General features: G+C 36.5%; 1 protein-coding gene across 1 annotated transcript in view; it reads right to left on the bottom strand.

Moving 5' to 3' along the window:
- The window catches only part of LOC102767578 (chromosome unknown open reading frame, human C3orf67), a 217,528-nt gene that overhangs the window by 100,786 nt on the left and 92,305 nt on the right, over positions 1-24,437 (bottom strand). Inside the window, exons 5-6 of the mRNA XM_015558251.1 lie at positions 20,154-20,310; positions 4,602-4,766 (exon numbers count right to left, since the gene is read on the bottom strand). Of these exons, the coding sequence (XP_015413737.1) occupies positions 4,602-4,766; positions 20,154-20,310 (322 nt within the window). The remainder of the gene's footprint in view (positions 1-4,601; positions 4,767-20,153; positions 20,311-24,437) is intronic.

A 24,437-nucleotide genomic window follows, 5' to 3' on the forward strand; every position in this document is an offset into this window, starting at 1 on the left:
CCAATATGTGGTAACACTGGCTTTATGGAAATACAATTATTTTATTAATTTTGATCAAGTTAATATGATATTTAATAAAATGTACTCTAAAATAGAAGTTTCAATGTTTCTTTTCAAAAAAATATTTGTATTGATTTCAGAGAGGAAGGGGGAGAGAGAAAAAGAGAGAGAGAGAAACATCAATAATGAGAATCATTGACTGGTTGCTTCCTGCACATCCACTACTGAGGGTAGAGCCCTGACCAGGAATTAAACTGTGAACTCCTGGTTCTGAGGTTGATGTTCAACCACTGAGCCACAGTGGCCAGGCCAGGTTCAATGTTTCCTTTTTTGCTTGGGTAAACATGCTGGAATGCATCCATAGGAAACACCTACTTCTTCCTGCAGCAGCTTCATAAGGGATCTCTCAATATGTGCATTTATAATAAAATACAATTTACACGAGTATTGTATAGTCAATTACAAAAACACAGCCAGTTCTCATGCAATTCAAATCTCAGCAGGGGGAATCCATTATTATTATTTTTTTTTTTAGAAAGACATAAAAATACCTAGTTCAAATAAAGAAATGTCTCCTGGCTTTTCTGTGATTAAAAAGTCTGTCCTTAGGCACTATTCATAAGCTACATCTTTCAGATAAAATATCTTACACAGAGAACAACATTATTATTATATTCATCTAATTTCAAAGCCCACACATGTCAAAATTAGCAATTGAAAATTATTTATAGGTTCATGGCCTCTATTTCCCTTTTCATGCTGCTGTAATTTGCACTAAGTTCCTTAAGCATCTTTAGAACCATTAAAAAAAAGAAAATTATTTATAGAAAGAGGGCCACAAAGTTCAATATATGTTCATGTAATCTTAGCTGGCATACATGTGCAATGAGATTTACTTAAGAGAAATAATAATAAGCTCTATGATTATAAATGAATATAAATATAATTGGGATTCACAGGGCAGAAGAAATATGCTATTAGATGATTATTAATTTTTGTATATGACTCAAATTAACAATTATTATGCATTGAGAGCTCATTTATGAAATTTGCAAAATATGAACTAACATCATCTTCTACAAGTTGGGATCAAATATGGCCTATGAAAAAGTTTCTGTTTAATTTTGACTTAATGATGCAATTAATATTTATTCAAATTCCTCTTTAATCTCAGGCATTATGTATCCTTGAACTTTAAATAAAAAGACACTTAAACTATTTGATTATAGACTTACATTCTTTTTTAAAGACATAGTTAATTCTTAAAACATTGAGATACAGAAAAGACAAATAGCATTTATAATCACAGAGAATTATCTGATAGGCTTTACAGCTTCATCATTTCTATTACTGAAAAGTATCACAGCCTATTAGATACACATAGTGTGTTTATCGAAAACACTCTTACTCATTTCATACTGTGGCAAATCTTCCATTAAGATTGACTTTTAACCCAATGTGTTTAAAGTGGCTGTCTGCGTAGTGGGATCTTTTTCATCCTTTTATATCTTTTCTAAAGATCCTGTAATGAAAATGAATTGTATATATTTCTCTTTCTCCCCCAACCCATCTAAAGATAGTGCATATAATAAATGTACAAATTCTCACTACTTATGCCCTCTTTGTTATCAAAAATTCTGCCCAAAGTTGGTAATCGTGGAAGCAGATGATGGAGATATGGGGGTTCATTATATATTCTCTCTACTGTTCTGTACGTCAGTAATAGTAAAAGGCTTAAAAATGTAGTGCTTATTTACATATGGTCTTCTGCCAGGGCTTACACTGAAAAAGTTATAAGATCAATCCCAATTCTTTAGGAATATATCATTTAGGACCTGTAGTGCGGATGATATATTAGAAATTCACTAGACTAAATGAACATAGGGTAAGTACAGAGTAAGACTGAGCCCATTTTTGCAGCTCATTCATGTCATCCTGGGTATCTCCTTTTCCTATTTCTATGTTGACCTCTCAACTTTGACCACTCTCCCTCCCCCACATGTTATCTGAGAATCACAAAGTCCTGCCAGTTTTCCCCTGCAGTTCCCCTCAGGGTCATTATGTCCCACTTTCATAGACACTTGCTGCAAAGATATTTTAGTTGTAATCCTTAATCTCTGGTCTCACTTGACTTACAAATTCATATTAAACCCTGACATCAACTTCAACTTCCTAAAAAGAAGTGATCATTTCTCTACGTTAGGAACACGAGGCACACTTTTTGTTCCCAAACAGCTGTTCTGCCCACTCAGGCCGTTCCTCCCAGCAATCCCTTAGGAACTCCTCCATGAAGTGTGCTGTGCCGTCTCTCACATCCGCAAATCTTATATTTATTCACTCATTACAAACACCTATACAATAGTTTACTGAATACTTTCAAAATCCACTTCCTCCACAAGTGCCCTGTGAGGCCCATTTCACCGCGTCTGAATCACTCCAGTGTTTATGGGTGTCATCTAAACCACACGACCTTTGTGGGGATAAGTGACCCCGTGGTTCTCAACCCTGCACATTAGAATTGCTGGGAGAGCTTAAAAACATTCATCCCAGGCTAATTAAATCCGAATCTCTTGGAATGAAGCATAGACATTATAATAATATTTTTTATATGAGTTATTTTAAAAATATCTCAGGTGATTCTAAAACACAGGAGGTTGAGAACAACTCATCTAAATAATATTAGGCTTCTTGATTAGTAAAGCACTATTCATTCATTTGGTCAATAGCTATGGTAAGTACTGCAGGGGCAGAGAACTGGCATGCACTGGCATGTTTTGTTAGGCTTACAAAAAAATTTAGACTTTTGATAATATTTTAAAATTGGGAGATTTATCATAAACATTGGGATACCATTCTTGGGGAAAAAAAGGAGGAACTGTGAGACTGGGCCTGCATTCTGGCAAGGCAGTACTTGGCCAGAACTGAGCTACAGTTTCCCCTTCTACAGCAACAATGAGCTTCTAGTTTGCTGCAGCCCTCACTGCTCCCTACAGCTCCCTTAAAGGGGCTGAGTGTTATTTCCCACCAACCGTATCACTTGCACAGTAGTTAATGTTACTGCTTTAATAGTAGAGAACCATGTCTTTGATGCACTATCTCAACCCTCTTCCCTAATTCCCCTCCACTCCCAATAAGGCTCACTTTGGAAGTAGAAAATGTTTCTCTGTGTCAAATATCCAAGCATCCAGGTCACTATTTATTTATGTTTTCTGACTGGCCTCTTTTGTAATTTGAGTCTGCAGCACCTGGCCCCGTAAACTGCACCTGCTGCGTTAGAAGCTACGGAAATAGAAGAATGAGGAAGTCATACTTTATTGGGGTATGCAGACATATGAAAAAGTATTGCAAAAAAAGAAAGTAAGAAAAAGAAAAGGGGAAAAGTCATGGAAAGAGGAGAACAATGCTTGTTAAAGTTAGGAAACGCTGCATAGAAGAGGTGGCCTTTGAGTTGGGTCTACAACAGTGGTTCCCAACGTGGGGCACACACCCTACAGAAGGGCAATTTGATTTTTAAGGGGTCAATTCGAGAATGAATTATTAATAGTGAATGTTTTGCATTTCTTATGGTTCTAGGGACCTCATATACAGTATATAAATATATATTGTGACATATTTATGCATTCCAGTTCTTTATTATATGTTTTGAAACTTTACTTGCTATTTTTTCATATCACTTCATATTATTATTTTTTAACAACATCTTAGTGATTTCTCCCTCAGTATTTTAACTGTCCTTTCATTCTTTTATTTTTTCTTTCATGGATGCCATGTTCTTTGGAAAGCTGTTTAGACCAAGTTAATGGCCTTGTAGGCTTCTCCACGAGAATAGGAGCTCACTTTTTGAATAAGAATTATATGTCACAGGGGGGCATCAGGATTTTAGAGATGGTTAGGTGGGGCATGGCCAAAAAAAGGTTGGGAGCCACTGGTGCAGAAAGGTAAATGGGAGTTTTTCCAAGCAAAAAGGCAAGCTTTGAAGCCAGTTTAGGCCAATGAAACAGCAATCCCCAAATATAAACATGTGAAAGCCCACAGAGTGATCAGGAGATCACACATGGGGAGTGAGGGAAAGGTGTCTGGAAAGAAAACTGTGCTGTAGGTTTGGGATAGGGGAGGCTGGCTTTGTGTGCGTTCCCAAGGGTCTTTTCACATTGTTTTCTAAGAGAGTTGGAAAGGCATTTAATTTAAAAAGTCTTTAATTAGAGTGACAGGATGATATTTCTGTTTCTGTTATCAGAAAGAGAGTTCTTACAGCAATGTGGAGATTAACTGGGAGGCTAAGATGAGTGACACTGGGGACCAGAACAATGAATGAAAAACAAGACAGAATAGACAGATTTAAGAGATATTTAGGAGGTATAAATGGCAGCATGTAGGAAAAGGAGAGGAATAATTGAGGGTGTTTTGATTTATTATGTAAAAGTTCCAGGAAAATTTTAGTTGCTAAAAAGAAGTTTAAAATAATATTTCACTGACATGAGTCAATGCTGAAGTGTAGTATTTAACTTCAAGCTACAAAGATTAATTGCAAGGTTGTTTTTTCCCTTTTTTTTTGGTCTTACAAATAATTATGCTTGTAATTTAGGTGCCTAAGTGCATACCTGATTCTGCTGAGCTTAGAGGATGACCTCCGAGTTTTATTATAGTTTGGCGGAGCTTGGTCATGTTTAGCAGCTGTGTGACTTGTGGAACATCTGTCGTTAGCTGGCAGCTCCGTGGAATAATGTCTGTAGGCTCATCTGTTGGAAAAGGTACACCATATCCAGCTGGAAATAAAGACAAACATTCAATCCCCAAATGTAAGCCATTTCTGCCAAATGGACAGATCTTATAAATGAAACCAATTAAAGTAAATCATTTTAGAATATGATTTTGGATGCATTGTTCAACCTTACATCCTTGGCTTTCTCATCTGTAAAATGAGCCTGATAATTTTACTGCTTATATTCTAGGGCTGTACAAGGATTAAACGAGAGAGTATGTAATATATGGAGTAGGTTCAGAGACTTGTGCAATAAGTAAGAGCATTCACTGGAAATAGCTTATATTTGTTTTTAATACTAGAATGTACCTTGAGAGAAGAGCTGCTTAAGTATACTTCATTGAAGGTTTCTGGGATTTCTCTGGCTTATTTATATGAGATCAGTAAGTACAATGACGTTACCAAATAAGCACTATAGCTATTTATGAACAAGTTAAAATTTTCACTTTTTATTTTGAAATAATTTTAGCTCTATAGAAAAGTTATCAAAATAGTACAGAGTTCCTATATGCCCTTTGCTCAGCTTCCCCTAATGTTAAGAAGAAAATAAAGAATAAATATTATTGGATGTGAGGGCGATCTGGCTGCGACATCTGTCACCCCATTGATCGCCAGGGTTGATTCGGCTGATCTGGCTGGCTAGGCGGGTGTCCCCCTCCTCCCTCACCGATCCATGTGCGTCCCTCCTGAAGCTGCGCGCTCGGTCGAAGAGGACGACCTTCCCCCCCCCGAGGAGAGGACCGGTCTTCGGTCAAGGGTATACGAGTAGCTGCGCTCCCCTGCTAGAACCTCCAAACAAGCTCTCAAGAATAAATATTATCTTTGAATATTTTCCAATGAAAAGTTATTATAATTAATATAGTATTTTTATTATAATTTGTATTCCTAACGAGATTTGATGTTGTTCATATATATTTATATGACTATGTAAATTTTAGTTTTAATAAATTTTCTGATCATATTCTTAATCTATTTTACTATTAGAACATTTTTCTCATTTATTTGTATGATTTTTTTTAACTTGGAATTACATGTTAATTAATTAATTAATTTATATATTGCTTAAAGTATTACAAAGAGTATTACATATGTCTCCTTTTTCCCCCTCTTGACAATCTCCCAGCCTCCCCTACCCCCCCCCCCCCAGTGTCTTAAGTCCATTGGTTGTATGACCTTTTATATGGCAAAGATATTAAGCCTTGTCATATGTAGCAAATAGGAATTAAATTGCTCTTAGCATTCAAAAAAGCAATTTTACTACATGTATCAAAAGCCTTTAAAATGTACATGCCATTTTACCCAGTAATTTCACTTTATGAATCTATCCTAAAGTAAAAAAATAAAAGACTCAGACAAAGGTCTATGTCAATATATGTTTATAATTTCTGAAAAATAAACAGCTTGGATTTCCAGTAGAGTCACAAGAAATTGTGTTTATGAAGATGGCTTAATGATACGGGAAAGACTCAAGATAAAAAGTTAAATGCCCTGGCGAGATGACTCAGTTGATTGGCATGTTATTCTGTACACTAAAAGGTTGCAGGTTCGATTCCTGGTCAGGGCACATACCTAGGTCGTGGGTTCGATTCCTGGTCAGGGTGCATACCAGGGTGAGCAATCAATGTTTCTCTCATATCCCCCCTTTTCTCTCTCCTTTCTCCCTCTCTCTCAAATCAATAAAAACCTATCCTCAGGTGAAATATAAAAGAAGTTATATATATATATAACTCTGTTTCAACTGTAGAAAATCAATAAAGTGTATAAATGGCAAAAGGACAAGGAAATATACCAACATGTAAAATAAGTTTTGATGGTTAGATTAGGCATAGTTTTTATTTTCTTCTTTATATAAATCTTAGAATATAGTGCAAAAATTTGTTTGTAAATATATGAATGTGAGTAGTGAGAAAAATTCAACCAATCATCCCTCAAAAACCATCCTATGTAAGTGTAAACACTAACCACATTAATGCAGGCAATCTGAATCTTACAGGAGCGTGGTTGACATGCAAATCAGATTTCATATTAAAAGGCTCAAATTCCCTCGGTGTCACCTTCTCTTCTATATATCTACTCTCTCTTTGTACCAGAACGGTTTCACTACTTATTGGATTATTATTTGAGAAAAACTCTGTAGTATAAAACCACCAAAAAAAGGAGAGATAAAAAACTATTGGTTTATTAATTTAATATAAAGGCTAATCATTAAGACCATTTAATTTAGCAACTACTGACTCTCAAACTTTCTTTGAGACTTTATAGAGAATACATGGAAACGGGCTTTAGTCTCATTTTTGTGAAACCACACTATGCCCTGGTGGTTGGATGTTCTGATAGACCTAAGTGGAAGTTAACTCATCTCCCCACCACCCACCTCACCACTAACCACCCCCACCATGTTCAAGTCCTAGGTCATTTAATTTTTAGCATTTATAGCTTAATTTAAAAATAAGAATTCTGAAAAGAGCATAGATAATGCAATAAAAATGAAATAGTGCTATACTGTGAATAAATAGAGGGCATGGTCTGTCTGCATTCATTCATTTACTCACTCAACAAACACTTATTGAGCCTCTATTCTGTGTCAAACACTCTCATGTAGTGGCTGGGAATCTAGTGGTGACTCAGAGTAACTCTGTCCTGGCCTTCCTGAAGCTTACACCTAGCAGAGAATATGAAACTAATTATAGGTAAATAACTATTTAAATAGTTCTGTTAAGTGCTCTGAAGGAAAAGTACAAGGTGTTATGAAAGAGGTAATGGGATATCTACCAGTATAGGGTGTCACTGAAAGTCTCTGATAAAGACACATTTAACCTGAGTCAAAGGATAAGTAGAAAATGGCCTGGTGAAATGGGGCGGGAGTGGTCATTCAGATGAAGGGAACAGAGCCTTTGAAGACTGAAGGCAAAAGGACTCTGGTGCATTCTAGGAACTGAAAGAAGGACAATTCTGCCAAAGTGCTGCCAGCATGGAAAAGAATGGAGGGATGCTGCATCTGGTTCAAAGAGGATGCTCAATAAGTGGTCATGGACAAAAGCCCTTTAATAACAGCTGACCCAGATGCAACACAGCTGCCAAGTCCTCTTTGATTGTTCTTTGCCCAGCTACATCTTGAAAAGCGGGGCTCCATACACATTTTATTGGGATATCACAACTTTCTCCCTACATGGCAAACAACAAATCAAGCCGGCAATCAGATATTATGGGGCCAGGGCCTGTCTGCATTGTCCTTCTGGAATAGATTGTGATTCCAGACTGCTTGATTAATGTCTGAAAAATGACATAGTTGAGTTTAAACTGCTTTTGTTAAAATATTTTTAGATTTTAACAAATCTGAAAGAACATAATGTTGGCTGAAATGGTCAGCTCAGAATGACAAAATGGTACATGAAAGGGAAGGCTATGAGAAAGCTGCCAGATTTGCTCATGCAGTATCCAAACACAACCAGATGGTTGTTTTATTTTTATTTTTTTTTTATGTCTTTGCTCCCAGTATAAGTCAATGTATCATTAGGATGTTTGAGTGACCTTGTAAGCCTGTTTGCCATAAAGTCACCAGAAAATGAACCATTCTGTAGGTGTTTAATAACTTTGATGAATATCTTAACTAGCTTTAAAAATTAAGTCATCAATTTTAATACATATGTAAGTACTTTATACATTAAAAATCATCTCATTTGTAAAATAGAGAGATTTAGAAATCTTTTTTGGTCATGGTTTCTCCTAATTCATATAGTTTAAATAAGGACTAATTTTATAGTAGTTCACTGGTCCCATATTCAATTATATTCATCTATTAATATGGGGATAGCCTGCAGTGTCTAGCACAGTGCCTTATTTATATAAAATCTCACCTCTCTGAAACACCAGGGAGACAAAAGCAGAAAACACAAAAGTCTCTAACTGCCAAAATATTTATGTTGTTCGGCCTGTTATATCAGAATATGGTAGGCTGAGTGGCTTATAAGGAACAGAAATTAATTCCTCACATTCTGGAGGCTGAGAAGTCCAAGATCAAGGGACCAGCAGATTGGTGTCTGGGGAGTGTCCTATTCCTGATTCAGAGGTGACCATCTTCTTGCTATACCTTCACATGGCAGACAGGGTGAGGGAGATCTCTGGAGCCTCATTTATAAGGGCACTAATCCTATTAATGAGGGCTCCATCCTCATGACCTAATCACTGACAAAAGGCCCTACCTCCAAATACTGTCACTTTGGGGATTAAGTGTCAACATATGAATTTTAGGGGTTATAAACACTTAGTCTATGAAAATATTGATACAAAGTCAGTATAGTTTTTGTTTGTTCATTCATTCACTTGCGATATAACTGTTAGATTTTTCTCTAGGCCTGGCATGGATTCAAATCCCAGCCTTTATGAAGTCTACTGTATATTGGGAAGATATTATGCATTCTACTATAAGGGTTAACAGTAACAGGAGCAAGGGGTCCTGAGTTCACATTCTAGCTCCACCACTTATTAGCTATGTGGCTTTGGCAGAGTAGTTTACCTTGTTTTGTCCGACTCTCCTTATCTCTAAAACATGGATATAAAAATACTTACCTCATATGGTTATTGTGATGATTAAATGTGTTAATGTATATAAGGGGCTAAGAATAGTCCCTGTTACATAAAAAGTGCTATATAAGTGTTTATTATTAACTAGAGGCCCGATGCATGAAATTTGTGTAAGGGGCTCAAGCCCTCGCAGCCCCTCGCAGCCTTGGTCAGCCCTCACAGCCCAGGCTTCGTCTGGAAGGTCGTCCAGGTGGTCGTTCTGCTGTTTGGTCTAATTAGCATATTAGCTCTATTATGTAGGATAAGAGACAAATACTTGTGTAAAATTTTTCATTACAATGTTGACAAAATCACCACATCTTAGTATGTGCTTTTGTATAATGAAAGGTCTTGATATTTAAAGGGATAAATAAACCTGGATTATAACCAAAACTTAGCTATCCTGAGTGAATCATACCCTTAGAGTTTTTAAAGAACTAATTTATTGAGGAGAAGTTCACATTCACATAAAATTAAGCATTTTAAAGTGAATGATTCAGTGGCATTTAGCAAACTCACAATGGTGGGCAACCACCATCTCTATATACCTCCAAAATATTTCTATCATTCCAAAGTAAAATCCCACACCCACTAACCAGCTACTGCCATGCCCTCCAGCTCTCAGTCCCTGACAACCACAAATCTGAATTCTATCTCTACAGATTTATCTACTCTGGACATTTGGTGTCTGCATGTATACTACATACCACATTCTGTTTATCCAATCATCGTTTAATAAACATTTGGGCTGTTTCCACATTCTGGCATTACGAATAATGCTGCTATTAACATACATGTACATGTATCCGTTTACCCTTCTTTTTAGTTTATACTGTGGAGTAGAATTGCAGGGTCATATGGTAATTTATTCTTATGTTTTTTAGGAACTACAGCAACTGTTTTCACAGCAAGTGAACCATTTTGTGTTCCCATTAGCAATGTGCAAGGGTTCCAGTTTCTCCATACCCTTACCAACACTTATTTTCCATTAAAAATCATTATAGTTATCCCAGTGAGTGTAAAGAGGTGTCTCGTTGTGGTTTTAATTTGCATTTCCTTAATGACTAATGATGTCAAGCATTTTTTCATGTGTTTGTCAGCCATTTATATATCTCCTTTGGAAAAATGTTTATTCAAGTCCTTTGACTATTTTTTAATTGGGTTGTGTGTCTTTTTGTTGAATTATTAGAGTCAGTTACATATTCCAGATACCAGATTACATTCCCTGTATGTAGAACCAGAATACATATCCTATCTTGCAAATATTTTTCTCCCACTTTGTAGGCTTTTCAATTTGATAGCTTCCTTGGATGCACTAATGTTTTTAACTTTTAAAGTCCAATTTATCTATTTAAAAATGTTTGTTGCTGTGATTTTGGTATCAGTCATATTTAGGAATCCTTGGACAAATTGAAGATCCTGAAGATTTAGCTCTATTTTTTTTCCTATTAGTTCTTATACAGGGGGAGGGGAAGCAAAAGTAGATTTACAATTGTGAGTACATGAAACACAGAGTTTATTCTTATATTATTCTTGATTAATTATTGTATTATTTGAATTACAACTGTAGACCTACTTTTGCCCACTCTTGTATTTAGGTCACTGATCCATTTTGAATTTTTACATGTGGTGTGAGGTAGGGGTCCAGCCTCATTCTTTTGCATGTGGTTGTTCAACTGCCCCAGACTCACTGTTGAAGAGACCGTTTTCTCCCCATTGAATGTTCTTGGCATCCTTGCCAAAATCACATGTATGGGTTCATTTCTGGGCTCAATTCTATCCCATTGGTCCATATGTCTATCCTAATTGTATTATAATGTTTTGATTACTGTAACTCTCAGGTAAATTTTGAAATTTGAAAGTGTGAATGCTCCAACTTTGCTATTCTTTTTCAAGATTACTTTTGACAATTTGAGTCCCTTTGAAGTTCTTTATGAATTTGAAGATCAGCTTTTCCATTTCTGCAAAAAAGGCGATTGAAATTTTGAGGGAGATTGTACTGAATCTTTAGATCCCTTTAGGTAATACTGACATCTTCACAAAATTGTCTTGCAATCCATGAACATGGAATGTCTTTCCATTTATATGGATTATCTTTAATTTATTTTAGCAATGTTTTACAGTTTTCATTGAAGTTTTTCACACCCTTGTTTAAACTTATTCCTGAATATTTAGTTATTTTGGATGCTGTGATAAATAGAACTGTTATCCTTAGAGTTTTTGAGATATGAAGTTCTATCATAAATATTTTATAATATTTAATTATAAAATTGATATTTTAATTGAATAATTATGTCTGGATATACAGATATTCATGACCCATATTTATGGGATCTATTATTGGCTGCTGGGCACCTCTGCAATGCTGAGATTTTATCCCCTTTCTTGTCCTACGGTAGTTTGTTAGGCAAGGGCATTTTGAGTTCAGTTCTCCTGTAGGAAGGAGTGGGAATGAAGCTTTAAACTGATGAGATTGGGTCTGATGTGCACTTACCTGACCTGGAGATAAAGAGAGAGGGAGGAAAACATTCAACAATGTTAATTATTAAAAACACTAAACCATTCTAGTTATTAAGAAAAGCAAACTGTGTACTGTTGGGGAAGGAAGAGTAAGTCAGAGGCTTGGCCTCGAGTTTCACCTGTGACCTCAACAACACAGATGCCTCATAACTAATGGGCCTGGTTTTCCTCCCAGGTGTAATTAAGACACCGGATTAGATGACCTCTAAGACTCTTCTCGGCTCATTGAGTCTGTTAATGCAAGACATCAGTGATTCTAGTTTTTTTCTGTGGCCTCTGAAGGGATAATTTTCTTCACATTGCTTGACACTCAATAAAAGTTTATTGAATACAGACAGTAAATGAATAACTGAATGAACAAACAATTAGCCAAACCTACTTCATTAATTCATCAAACATTTATGACAGGTTACTTGTGTCAGGTCATGTGGAAGAGATAAAAATATGGAGACCCAACCCATTCCCTCAAGGGTCTCTCAGAATGAAATTGTACTTTTAATCATTCTCTTCTTGCATCTCTAAACACAGAACACAAACTTCCCAGTACTGATACTTTAGAAAGAATACTGAATTTGGGAGTCAGGAGACCTGTAAAGTCATTATTGCATAGCATACATCTATGCTTAATGGACAATCACTTGCTCTTTCCTGTCTTCTCTTTTCTCTCCTCTTTCTCTTATCTATCTACACATATTCTGTTTTGTTTTGTTTTTAAATGCAGAACAATGCAAGTTAGTCAATAATTCAGTCATGCAAATACCTAAAAATGCCACTCCATGCCCCCTCAGGAACCATAAAGGTAATAAACTAAGTTAAATCAGCTGCTTTACTACTTGTCCAGCATAAGTCATTCCTCCGGGAAAGTGAAAAATTAGCTAATTGATATTGTAAGGTTCCAGTAATTCACTTTCTATTATATTCACTATATAAATAGAACAACAAAGGATTAGGCAGTACTTTCAAGCTTGAGTGAGTTTAAAATGGTAGAAGTTTATGGGGGGGAAAATGGGACCTATGTAATACTTTCAACAATAAATATTTTTTTTAAATGGTAGAAGTTTAAATAAACCGAAGTACAACACAGTACTGAGCTCAAACAAGCATTTAATACAATATTTACTTATTGAACCCCAGAACGGAATGCAAGAAACAGGTAAAAAATCTCCCTGTTATAAAAGTCTCAACACTATGACTAACTAATCTGTCTCAGAAGAAAAGGACTCTTCCTTCAGAAAGAAAGACAAAGAGATATCCATTATTAATTGTAATATAGACACCATAAACACAGCTGGTCACCACATCCTGGCATTCTTATTTCATGACATCTCTTGTATCTTTCCTTTTTAAATTTCCTCTTCCTCCTATCCTCCCATGAGAGGCAGTATACTGTATAATTAGGAGCATAAACTCAAGTTCTACTGCCAATGTTCAAATTCTGCTTCTATTACTTCTATAGCTGTGTGACTTTGGGAACATTATCTGACTTCTCTATGCCTTAGCTTCCCTATTTGTAAAATGAGGGTAATAGTAACAACCGCCCCATAGGGTTGTTGTGAGCATTTAATTAAGTCCAAATATATTACATGCTTACAATAGCCACTGCTGCTGCCGCCGCCGCCACCACCACCACCACCATCATCATCATCATCATCATCATCATCAACACTGTTATCACTTCTGCTCCCAGTCACTTCTGCTCCCATGTGTAATTAAGACATTGGATTAGATGACCTCTAAGACTCTTCTCTGCTCATTGAGTCTGTTAATGCAAGACATCAGTGATTCTAGTTTTTTCTGACTAGGGACACTAACTGTACCCCATACTCTGTTATCCTTTGCCCTCTTTTATCTAATTGTCCTCAGAATGAACTTTTGTAGTATTAACTTTTCTAGTGTCTATAATTCCACAGTGAACTCTGAGGGCAGGAACTCTGCCCTTCATCTTTGTCACCCAAAATCTGTAGCCTAGTGATGCAACATTATGTTACATCATACCTCTCACCCCTGTCATGAACCATACTGAACTCCCTGTTCTTTTGACACATTAGATCCACTCATGATGTCATATTAACACATGCCCTTTGCTCCCCTCCACCTGGCTCCCACCCCACCCCAGGCTATCTCTTCTAAATCTTCTGGCATTTACTTCTATATCCTATATAATAAAAGGGTAATATGCAAATTGACCTTAATGGCAGAATGACCAGAATGACTGCTGGACCAATCACTATGAGGCGCACTGACCACCTCTTGATCCCTTTCCCCCGCAGGCAGGCTCCAATCGCCTGATGGCCACCTGCGGCGGGGGCGGGGCTGGCCAGTGGGCGGGAACAGCCCATCTCTCAGACCCTTCTCCCCCGCTGTTAGGCACTGATCACCTGATGGCAATGGCGTATGGGGAACCAGGGATGGGTGGTGGCAGGGGCCGGGGCTGGCTGCAGGCAGCTGGGGAAGATGGCCCTGATCACAGGCCAGGCCTAGGCACTGTACCTGTGCATGAATTTTGTGTGCAGGGCCTCTATAAATAGTAGCCTTATACTAACATTTCTGCAGTTAACATTTTAGATAATATCTCTGACTTCCTATTTTGGAAAAAAGATTTAGCATTGTTAAACCAGCACCCCACCTTCCTTCCTTTGCCACATCCTCCAAATATGATTTTTTTCATAATTTTGGGATGTTATTAGTGTTTTACATTATTAAGATTATGTAAAAAAACTGTGCTAATACACACCTATTAGAATGGAAAAATCCAAAACACTGACAATACCAAATGCAGGTAAGGATATGGAGCAACAGGAATGCTCATTCTATGCTGCTGGGAATGCAAAATGGTACAGCCACTTTGGAAGACATTTTGGCAGTTTCTTATGGAACTAAACATACTCTTACCATACAAACCGGCAACTGTGTTATTCGGTAATTACCCAAATGAGTTGAAATTTTATGTCCACACAAAAATCTGCACAAGAATATTTATAGCAGCTTCATTCTTAGTTGTCAAAACTTGGAAGCAGCCAATATGTCCTTCAGTAAATGACTGGATAAATAAACTGTGCATCCAGACAATGGGGTGGATATTATTCAGTGTTAAAATAAAACAAGCTATAAAGCCAAAAAAACAAACAAACAAAAACCCCCAAAAAACCCACAAAAAACAACAACAAACATGCAGGAATCTTAAATGCATCTTACTAAGTGAAAGAAGTCAACCTATAGGCTACATGATGCATGGTCCCAAATACGTGAAATTCTGAAAAAGGCAGAACTATGGAGACAGTGAAAAGATCCATGGTTGCCAGACAGTAACTGGGAGGGAGGGATGAACAGGAAGAACACAGAAGGCTTTCAGGGCAGTGAAAGTATTCTGAATGATATGATAGGAGTGCATACATGTAATCACTCACTTAAAGTTCTGATGTAAACTATGGGCTTCAGGTGATAATGATGTGTTAATGTATGCTCAACAACTGTAACAAAGATACCAGTTTGGTATGGGCGGTCATAATTCAGGTGATTGTGATGTGTGGGCAAAAGGAGCATATTAAAACTCTCCGCACTTGCCACTCAATTTTGCTGTGAATCTAGAACTTTTAAAAAAAATAAAGTCTATTAAAGAAAAAGTTTAATAGACTGAGCCACATGATAGACTATGATTCCATTTCTTTCACTGTATGGCGTTTTGTTTTCCTTGGAGTTGATCACTGCTTTGTCATCGGGTTTCTACATTCTTAATAATAATTCTTCCCAGACTCCTCACTAGCACTGTAAAATCACAGCAGCATCAGTATTCCTCAGTATTTTCAGTTGTGTGATCTTATTTTCCAGGTTCAAACACATCATATTCTATCAGATACATACTTTTCCTGGAGACGTTCCTTCTAAAACCTCAATTTTTCTGCTAAAATCTGGACTGACTATTCTCTGGATGTACTGCACATGTATGTCATCCTTTGAATTCCTTTAACCGTAACTACAGAAATTCCCTTTGCTTTTTTCCTGCATGAAATCCTCTGTTTCTTGGGTCTTATACATGCTCTTTTTAAAATTAACTTCTTAATTTTTCTGGAGAGTATCTTCCAGATCTTTTCTGAGAAGGCATATAAATAAATAAATTTTTGAAATCTTGCATGTCTGCAAATATCTTTTTTCTGTACTCATTTAATTGATAAACTGAATGGGTACAGAATTCTAAGCTGAATATTATTTTTCCTTAGACAATTGAAGGTATAGTTCCAAGGTCTTCTATCAAGATAATGTTACTGTATGAAGTCAGATATCATACATCATTCTTATTCCTAATACTCTGTATGTAACTTAAATTTTAAAACAATTCTAGAAGTTTAAAAGATATTCTCTCTTTACCTCCTGCTCCAAAATTACACAATGATAAGTCTTTTTTGTTTTAATGAGCTAAGTCGATTTGAGAACACCTGGCCTTCAATTTTGGGAAATCTTATATTTCATCTGTTCTGTTTTCTTTAGTCTCTCATCTTAGAATCTTATTGCTCTGATGGTCGACCTCTTGGACTAACTTTTAATATTTTAAACATTTCCATCTTATTTTTAGCCATTTGGGCTTCTTTTTTATTTTATATTTTTTGGTTCTATATCTCTAGAGGAGGACAATACAGTATCAGTCTCATAATATCTCTGTTTCTGTCCAGTATTTACTTAAATTTTACCAAATATACATACCAAGAGATAAGACCAAGAGAAAAACAGGCAACAGAAACAGATCTACAAGAGAGCCAGATACTGAAATTATGAACCAGGGCCTTTAAAATAATTTTAGTTAATATATTTAAGAAATTAGATAAGAACAGAGAAATTTCAGCTGAGAAATGGAAACTATAAAAATAATCTAATAACATTCTAGACTCAAAAAACATAACTAAAATTAATAATGCTGAAGTATGATCCTGGCCAGTGTGGCTCAGTTGGTTGGGCATTGTCCCATGTGCCAAGGGACTGCCAGTTCGATTCCAGGTCAGGGCACATAGATGTTTCTCTCTCTCCCCTTCCCTTCCTCTCTCACTCTAAAAAAAAATCAATAAGAAAATAATAAGAAAAAATAGAATGCTGAAGTATATATCCATTTAGCTCCTCAAAAAATACCCAAAGCAACACACACACAGATCCCCCAAGAGAAATGTAGAATGATTATAGCAGCATTATTTGAAATAGCCTAAAATGAATTAATTGTGCTATACTCCACAGTGGAATACTATACAGTACTGAAAATCAGCAGCAACACAGATGAATCTCACGAACACAATGTTTTCAGAAAGGATGTATATATGAAAGAATATGTATTACATTATTCCATTTATATAAAATTGAAATTAATCTTTGATGTGAGAAGTTATGATAGAGTTACCTCTGGGAGAAGAGGAGGGTGATTATTGGGAGGGGAGAAGAGCAGGGCTTCTAGGATACTTGTAATGCTATATTTTTTAAATCTGAGTGGTAGTTTCAAAAATGTATTCACTTTGTGGTAATTCTTCAAGCTGAACACTTGACGTGTGAATATTTCTATATGCATATAAAAGTTATAATAAAAATATAATAAATTTGAATAAAATATTTATGGAAATAAAGCAGGAACAGATTATTCTCATTTTATAGATGCAGTATCTTTTCTTAACTCTGAGAAAAACATATACCTATTTTCTAACTTACCTATTTCTTTCTTCCTATTAGTTTTGGTGTTGGCCTACCATGATCCTGATCTACCTGTGTTCAAAAACTTACTGGTTTAGTTTCCCGACAATAAATCTCTGTTGCCTGGTTATTTGGAGATGCAGAAGAGACCTGGGGTCCTATAGCAACCTATGTAGAATTTTAACCAATCTCCATGTAGAATTTTAGGCACAACCTTTTCCCCCTGCCTTTGGCAATATCAAGGATTGCCAATTCCTGAGCTCCTCTGAGGTTCTACGTTATGAATTTCATCGGCAAACCTCTGTAAACCCTGAAGTGTCAGCTTTCTCTGCTCTTCTAAGTCAGTTGTCAGTGCTCAATCTCACAAGATTTATGAACATCTCTTTTCTGTTGTTACCTCCTATTCATCCTGGTGAGCTTATACCTATTTTATTCTTTTTTAAAAAATATATTTTTTTTATTGATTTCAGAGAGGAAGGGATAGAGAGAGAGAGAAAGAGAGAGAGAGAGAGAGAGAGAGAGAGATATCAATGATGAGAGAGACTCATTGATCACTGCCTCCTGCATACCCCCTACCCACCCTCGAGCCACAAACAAGGCATATGCCCTTGTCTGGAATTGAACTTGGGACTTTTCAGTCTGTAGGCTGATGCTCTATCCACTGAGTCAAACCGGTTAGGGCCTTATTTTATTCTTATATTAATTTTAATGGCCTGGAGGAAGGGTCAGTTAGATAAAAATATGTATTTAATCTGACAAGTTTTGATTCAATATTTTCCTGACATTTATTTAAAAAAATACAGGGGGTGAGGGTGAGGGCAGGACTGGAGGTTGCGGGGGGGAACAATGGGGAGATAAGGACACATTTGTAATACCTTAATCAATAAAGAAAAAAATATTAATCAGATTATGATTGACCTCTTATGATCTGATGTAGAATGTACATGTATTTCTATAAATTTTGAGGTTTCATATTAGGTGTGTGCTATTTTAAAAAAATGAAACCTTTCACTTTTTCATATAGATTTTAAGTGGTGCATAAGATGAGTGGCCATACTTCCTGGCTGTGATTTCACTGGGGAGCTGCTGTCAATGCTGTGTTTTATTATCAAATAAAATTTATGGGCACAGTGAACTGCGCCACAGAGTGAAAAACACAGGATTTCTCAGACACTCATTCGGATGGAGCCCAAGTCTACTAGTAAAGTCTACATATACACTTCTAAGAAGTCACCTTTGGCATCTTATGTGCAGCCCTGTTTCCTGGGTTTCTAGAATAATTGATTTTGTTAAAAATAACCCCAGATGAAAATCAAGAGGAAGCATCAGTATTCTCTCAATATTTTCAGTTGTGTAAGACTAACTGAGGAGGAGAGTTTGTGCTGCCTTATGAATTCTAGATGGCTCAGTTACCTCTGGAGTATATTCATCAATCACAGAAAAATAATGAATGAATATATTTCCAGTCCCTCTAGAAATATTATGAGGAGTAATTTAACCATCTTTCTATTTTGACATGATCATTAGAAAATTAATATGTTAATATAATTTCTTCCAAATGACTTCAAAAAATGTAAACACAGTTATAAGATAGTATAGTGGACACGTGTAGAGCATTTTGGATGTCCAATATCTTTTAAACCTTCCTAATTTGGTGGCTGCTATATAAGTCCTCTCTCTTTAGTCAGGACTCAGACATTTGCTTTGCCAGCCCTTTCTTGTGGGATGTGACCTCTGCTCTACAAATCAGATACAGCCATGTCAGTCTTTGTTCAGCAGAGAAACATGAAGAAGAAATCTGCTTTGGTGAGTGAGAGAGGCAGGGAAGAAGATAGCCAATTTTTAGAAGCAGTAGTAATAGGAATTTTAGAACCTTGAGCCCAGCATTATGGTGTGAATTATGTTCTTGCCCAATGGCAGTAGCTATTAGGGTCATCCTTGGAACAGTCTTCTGGCAGGGGCTGGGTATATACTTGGCTGTAGCTTCTAAACCTGACTCTCTGGATCTCCTTGAGATTCTATGAACCAGCTAATTTTTTAAAATAAATTATTTTTCTTTTTCAGCTACCTAGAGAGAATTCTGTTGCTTACAACTAAAATCCATGACTAATTCAGATGGTAGGTACAACCATAAATAAAAAAAATATAACCACAAAAATAAAAAATATATCTTGTAACATTCAGTTACAGTAAAAATAAACATGTGATCCAAAGTAAAGAATACCATATGCTACAACATGAATGAACCATGAGAACTTATGCTAAGTGAAATAAACCAATTACAGAGAAACAGTTACTATATAATTCTACTTATATGACGTATCTAAAATAGTCAAAGTCATGGAATCAAAGAGTTACCAGGGTTGGGGGGAGGGGGAAGTTGGGAGTTATAAATCAATGGGCGTAGAGTTTCAGGGGAGATGAATAAGCTCTACAGGTTTGCTGTACAACATTGCACCCATAGTCAACAATTACATACTGTATACTTAAAATTTATTAAAAGGATAGAGCTCATGTTAAGTATTCTTTCCACAATAAAGTAAAATTTAAAAACTGCTACCATGGACTTATACTCTCCAAAGACATGTGTAATGTTAAAAGCATATTGGAGAATTTAAAAATCTTGATAGCAATTTGAACATACCATCTTTATCAGCAGTGTCTTGAGGCTTGGATTTTAAAGTGAAGATCTTCCGCAGCTTACAGTTAGCTGAGACAATAATTCCATCCAACGACTGGAAAACTGCTCCCTTGAATATTTCACTGGTAAATGCCACCAAGTCAATGCATAGGTTGCACCACTAAAATAAAGGGGAAAAATAAGTACTTTCTATAATCACATAAATGAGCAGGCCATCTTGGAAAAGCCCAGAGAGTTGAGGCAATTATCTGGATCAACCAGTCCCATACCAATTTTCCCCTTTAGGTAAATATATCTCTCTTTTGTCTCCCAAGAAATGAACATAATCTAAATTGTCCACTGGTCCTCTGACTACAACTAAAATCCATGCCCATTGTGAGACAAGGCTTTGACATCTCTGGGAAAGAACTCTGGATTTTAGGCAGGATGCCAGTGGGAAGCTAACTGCTGGTGCATTAGACCACTTAAATCTTGAAAATCAGAGATAAGGAGCCAATTGCTCCTTCAAGGGGACTAATTTGAGCCCAATTAGCCAGCCACTTACATTTGCTTAAAAAAAAAAAAAAGCATGGGTGAAATTAAAAGCTGGGTTTAAAATGTGGCCAGGGCTGTCTACTAATAACTAATTAAGCTATTGTATAGAAATAGATTCTTCTAAAGAATTTGTAATTATGCCTGGTATATGCCAGTTTTTAAAGTGCTCTTGGCAGGGGATAATTTCTGCCTATTAAACAATTAGACCTCTTAATACTTCATCAAATTAATTCTTTAAGTCAGTGGTTCTCAACCTTCCTAATGCTGCGACCCTTTAATACAGTTCCTCATGTTGTGGTGACCCCCAACCATAAAATTATTTTTGTTGCTACTTCATAACTGTAATTTTGCTACTGTTATGAATCGTAATGTAAATTATCTGATGTGCAAAATGTATTTTCATTGTTACAAATTGAACATAATTAAAGCATAGTGATTAATCACAAAAACAATATGTAATTATATGTTCAATATGTGTTTTCCAATGGTCTTAGGCGACCCCTGTGAAAGGGTCGTTCGACCCCCAAAAGGGTTGTGACCCACAGGTTGAGAAATGCTGCTTTAAGTGATCTGACTGAGTTAATGAAAAGGAGAAAATAATCGTTTAGTAAGAAATTAGGACTGCAGGATAAAAGCAAGAAAAATAATTTTTGAAATTAAAACAAAAGCAGTATTTATAATTATGCTGTTTTTAAAATAGCAGCCTCTCCATTATTTGTTCAGAAGCACAATTTACATAGGTTCATTTTATTAATCCATAAAATCAAAAGCTATATTCATTGATAAAGAAAATAAAATGTTATTTCTTAAGGCAAATTCTATTTAGGAATAATTTTAATATGGAGAGGTTGTTTCCAGAGTAGAAAAGTAGAAGAGATTGCAACAAATTATTGATTAAATAAATGAAAATGATTTTCTTTGTAGATATCTCAAAAAAAAATTATGTTCTCAGGCCATGGGTATGCTCTGGTCTTTTTGGGGAAAGGGAGTCTGGAGTAATAATAGGTCGGAGGTAGGGCTGAGTGTGATGTAATAATGAGGATGGTGAGCTCTGGGAGGTGTAATAAGTGGGATGGTGAGCTCTGGGGAGGTGTGGGAAGTAATGTGGGATGGGCCAGTGAGGCCAGGTTCTGGAGGAGCTGGAAGATCAGGAAGAGAACCTTGGGCTCCCGAGGGTAAAGTGTTATGACAAAAGCAGAATATGACAAAGCAGAATATTGGGAAGCTTGCACTAACGATGATGCAGAGCTGTTTTGGGGTGATAAAGGGGTATGGGGGAAGGCTGAGGTAGAGTGAAGGAAGACAGAGGCACAGAAAGACTAGTTTCTGTCAGTCACTTAAGCATAAAGAGGAGGGTCTGCTTAGAAGGTTAGCATAGAAGTGGAATGTAAGGGACAAACCCATAGGCATGCCACAGGTGAAACACCAGGCCTTGGTAACACACGGGTTATAGGGATGAAGGTCTTCGGGTTTCCAAATATGCAGTAGTAATTATTAACATTATTATTACATTAGCAATATTATCATTGTTGGTCCTTATTCCTAAAAGACTTAAATTAACATTATGCCCAATTCCAATCATTCATCTGGTCTGTTCCATCAGAAATTGCATTCATCCACCCTTCCCCACAGGTGCTAAACACTTATCAGGTGCTAGAGCAGTGATGGCGAACCTATGACACACATGTCAGAGGTGACACACAAACTCATATTTTGGTTGATTTTTCTTTGTTAAATGGCATTTAAATATATAAAATAAATATCACAAATATAAGTCTTTGTTTTACTACGGTTGAAAATATCAAAAAATTTCTATATGTGACACGGCACCAGAGTTAAGTTAGGGTTTTTCAAAATGCTGACACGCTGAGCTCAAAAGGTTCGCCATCACTGTGCTAGAGTCCCATCGGTTCTCAACCTGTGGGTCGCGACCCCTTGGATCGCAACTCTTTAGGGATCGAACTACCCTTTCACAGGGGTCGCCTAAGACCATCGGAAAACACATATTGAATATATAATTACATATTGTTTTTGTGATTAATCACTATGCTTTAATTATGTTCAATTTGTAACAATGAAAATACATTCTGCATATCAGATATTTACATTATGATTCATAAAAGTAGCAAAATTACAGTTATGAAGTAGCAATGAAAATAATTTTATGGTTGGGGGTTACCACAACATGAGGAACTGTATTAAAGGGTCGCAGCATTAGGAAAGCTGAGAACCACTAGACACTGGGCTTGGCTCCAGGGATGCCGCAAGGAATAAGACAGTCCTTCCAGTCTGGGAAGGGGGGCAGATTGGAATCTATTATATACAGTTAGTATAGAGGGGGCTTAAGGTAGGAGGATGGGAAGGTTCATATAAGGCTTCTTTTAAAGAACATTTAAAAATTATATCATGATAGTATGAGCATATATAAGCATACATATACAAATATATAATTTTATACAAAAATTTTATGCAAAATGAAGTACTGGTCATCTCTCCATTTCTCTTGTCATACTGTCAACTCTTAACTTTCTTCTCTCTGTATTTTTATATAACACATCCTGCTTCATCAATTTGAGGTTTTTATCTACTGACTTCCTATTGTGGTAGATAAGACTTAACTCACACATACTACATCCCCCACCTTATCCTCCCTAGATAAGTATCTCATGCTTTCTTTTTTCCTCAAAATCCATTCTCCGTGTTTTCCTTGTGACTATGTAAATATTGTGTTCAAATGAGCCGTGATGCTCTATGATTACCTTTTCTTATTCACGTCTTTATATTTCTAGAGTTAACCGTTGCTGTTTTAATTATCTGCTTTATTGTCTTTGAAGCTAAGTTTTCCTACATCTGGGAAACACTTGTAGATGACTTCTGAGTTTGGTGCGAACAGTGAGTTTCCAGACCCAGGGAGATGTGCAAACATGGTGGGCATTTCCTCTCAGGGCCCTGCCCATCCTCCTTGCTAAGATGAACTCTCCCGTTGGCTGCACCAGAACACCCCCCATCAGACTCCACCAGTTCTGGTTGGGAATTGGTGTCCCCCTCCTTCTGAGTCTCAGAAAACCAGGCCCTTTACCAATACATACTTTTCTTATCCATCACAGTCAAGCTGCTTTTCCCTCTGCCTGGACTCATGGTTTGTGGAAAACACTCAACCAATAATGGTGTGTGTGTGTGTGTGTGTGTGTGTGTGTGTGTGTGTTTCATTTAACATATGAAGACATGCATGATTATACACATGCCTATCACACTTTCAAATTTTCATTTTATAATCATTTAACAAACTCCATAAATGTGTGGGAACTCATAATGTATTTAATGAATCCATCTATTGGAAGTACAGATTGAGGTAGTTCCTAAAAAACACGGGAATAACTTTCACAAATTTCCCTTGGCTAGAGGAAATGTAAATTGTATTTTTGGTTTAGCTGATATATTTTTTTTAATTAAATCTTTATTTTTCAGATTATTACATTTGTTCCTCTTTTTTCACCCCATAACTCCCCTCCACCCAGTTCCCACCCCACTCTCCTCCCTCATTCCCCATCCACTGTCCTCATCCATAGGTACACAATTTTTGTCCAGTCTCTTCCCGCATCTACCTCACCCCTTACTCCCCCAAGAATAGCCAGTCCACTCCCTTTCTATGCCCCTGATTCTATTATAATCACCAGTTCATTCTGTTCATCAGATTATTTATTCACTTGATTTTTAGATTCACTTGTTGACAAATGTGTATTTGTTGTTCAT

Source organism: Myotis davidii, unplaced genomic scaffold (genome assembly GCF_000327345.1).
Source record: "Myotis davidii unplaced genomic scaffold, ASM32734v1 scaffold189, whole genome shotgun sequence".
Taxonomy (NCBI): domain Eukaryota; kingdom Metazoa; phylum Chordata; class Mammalia; order Chiroptera; family Vespertilionidae; genus Myotis; species Myotis davidii.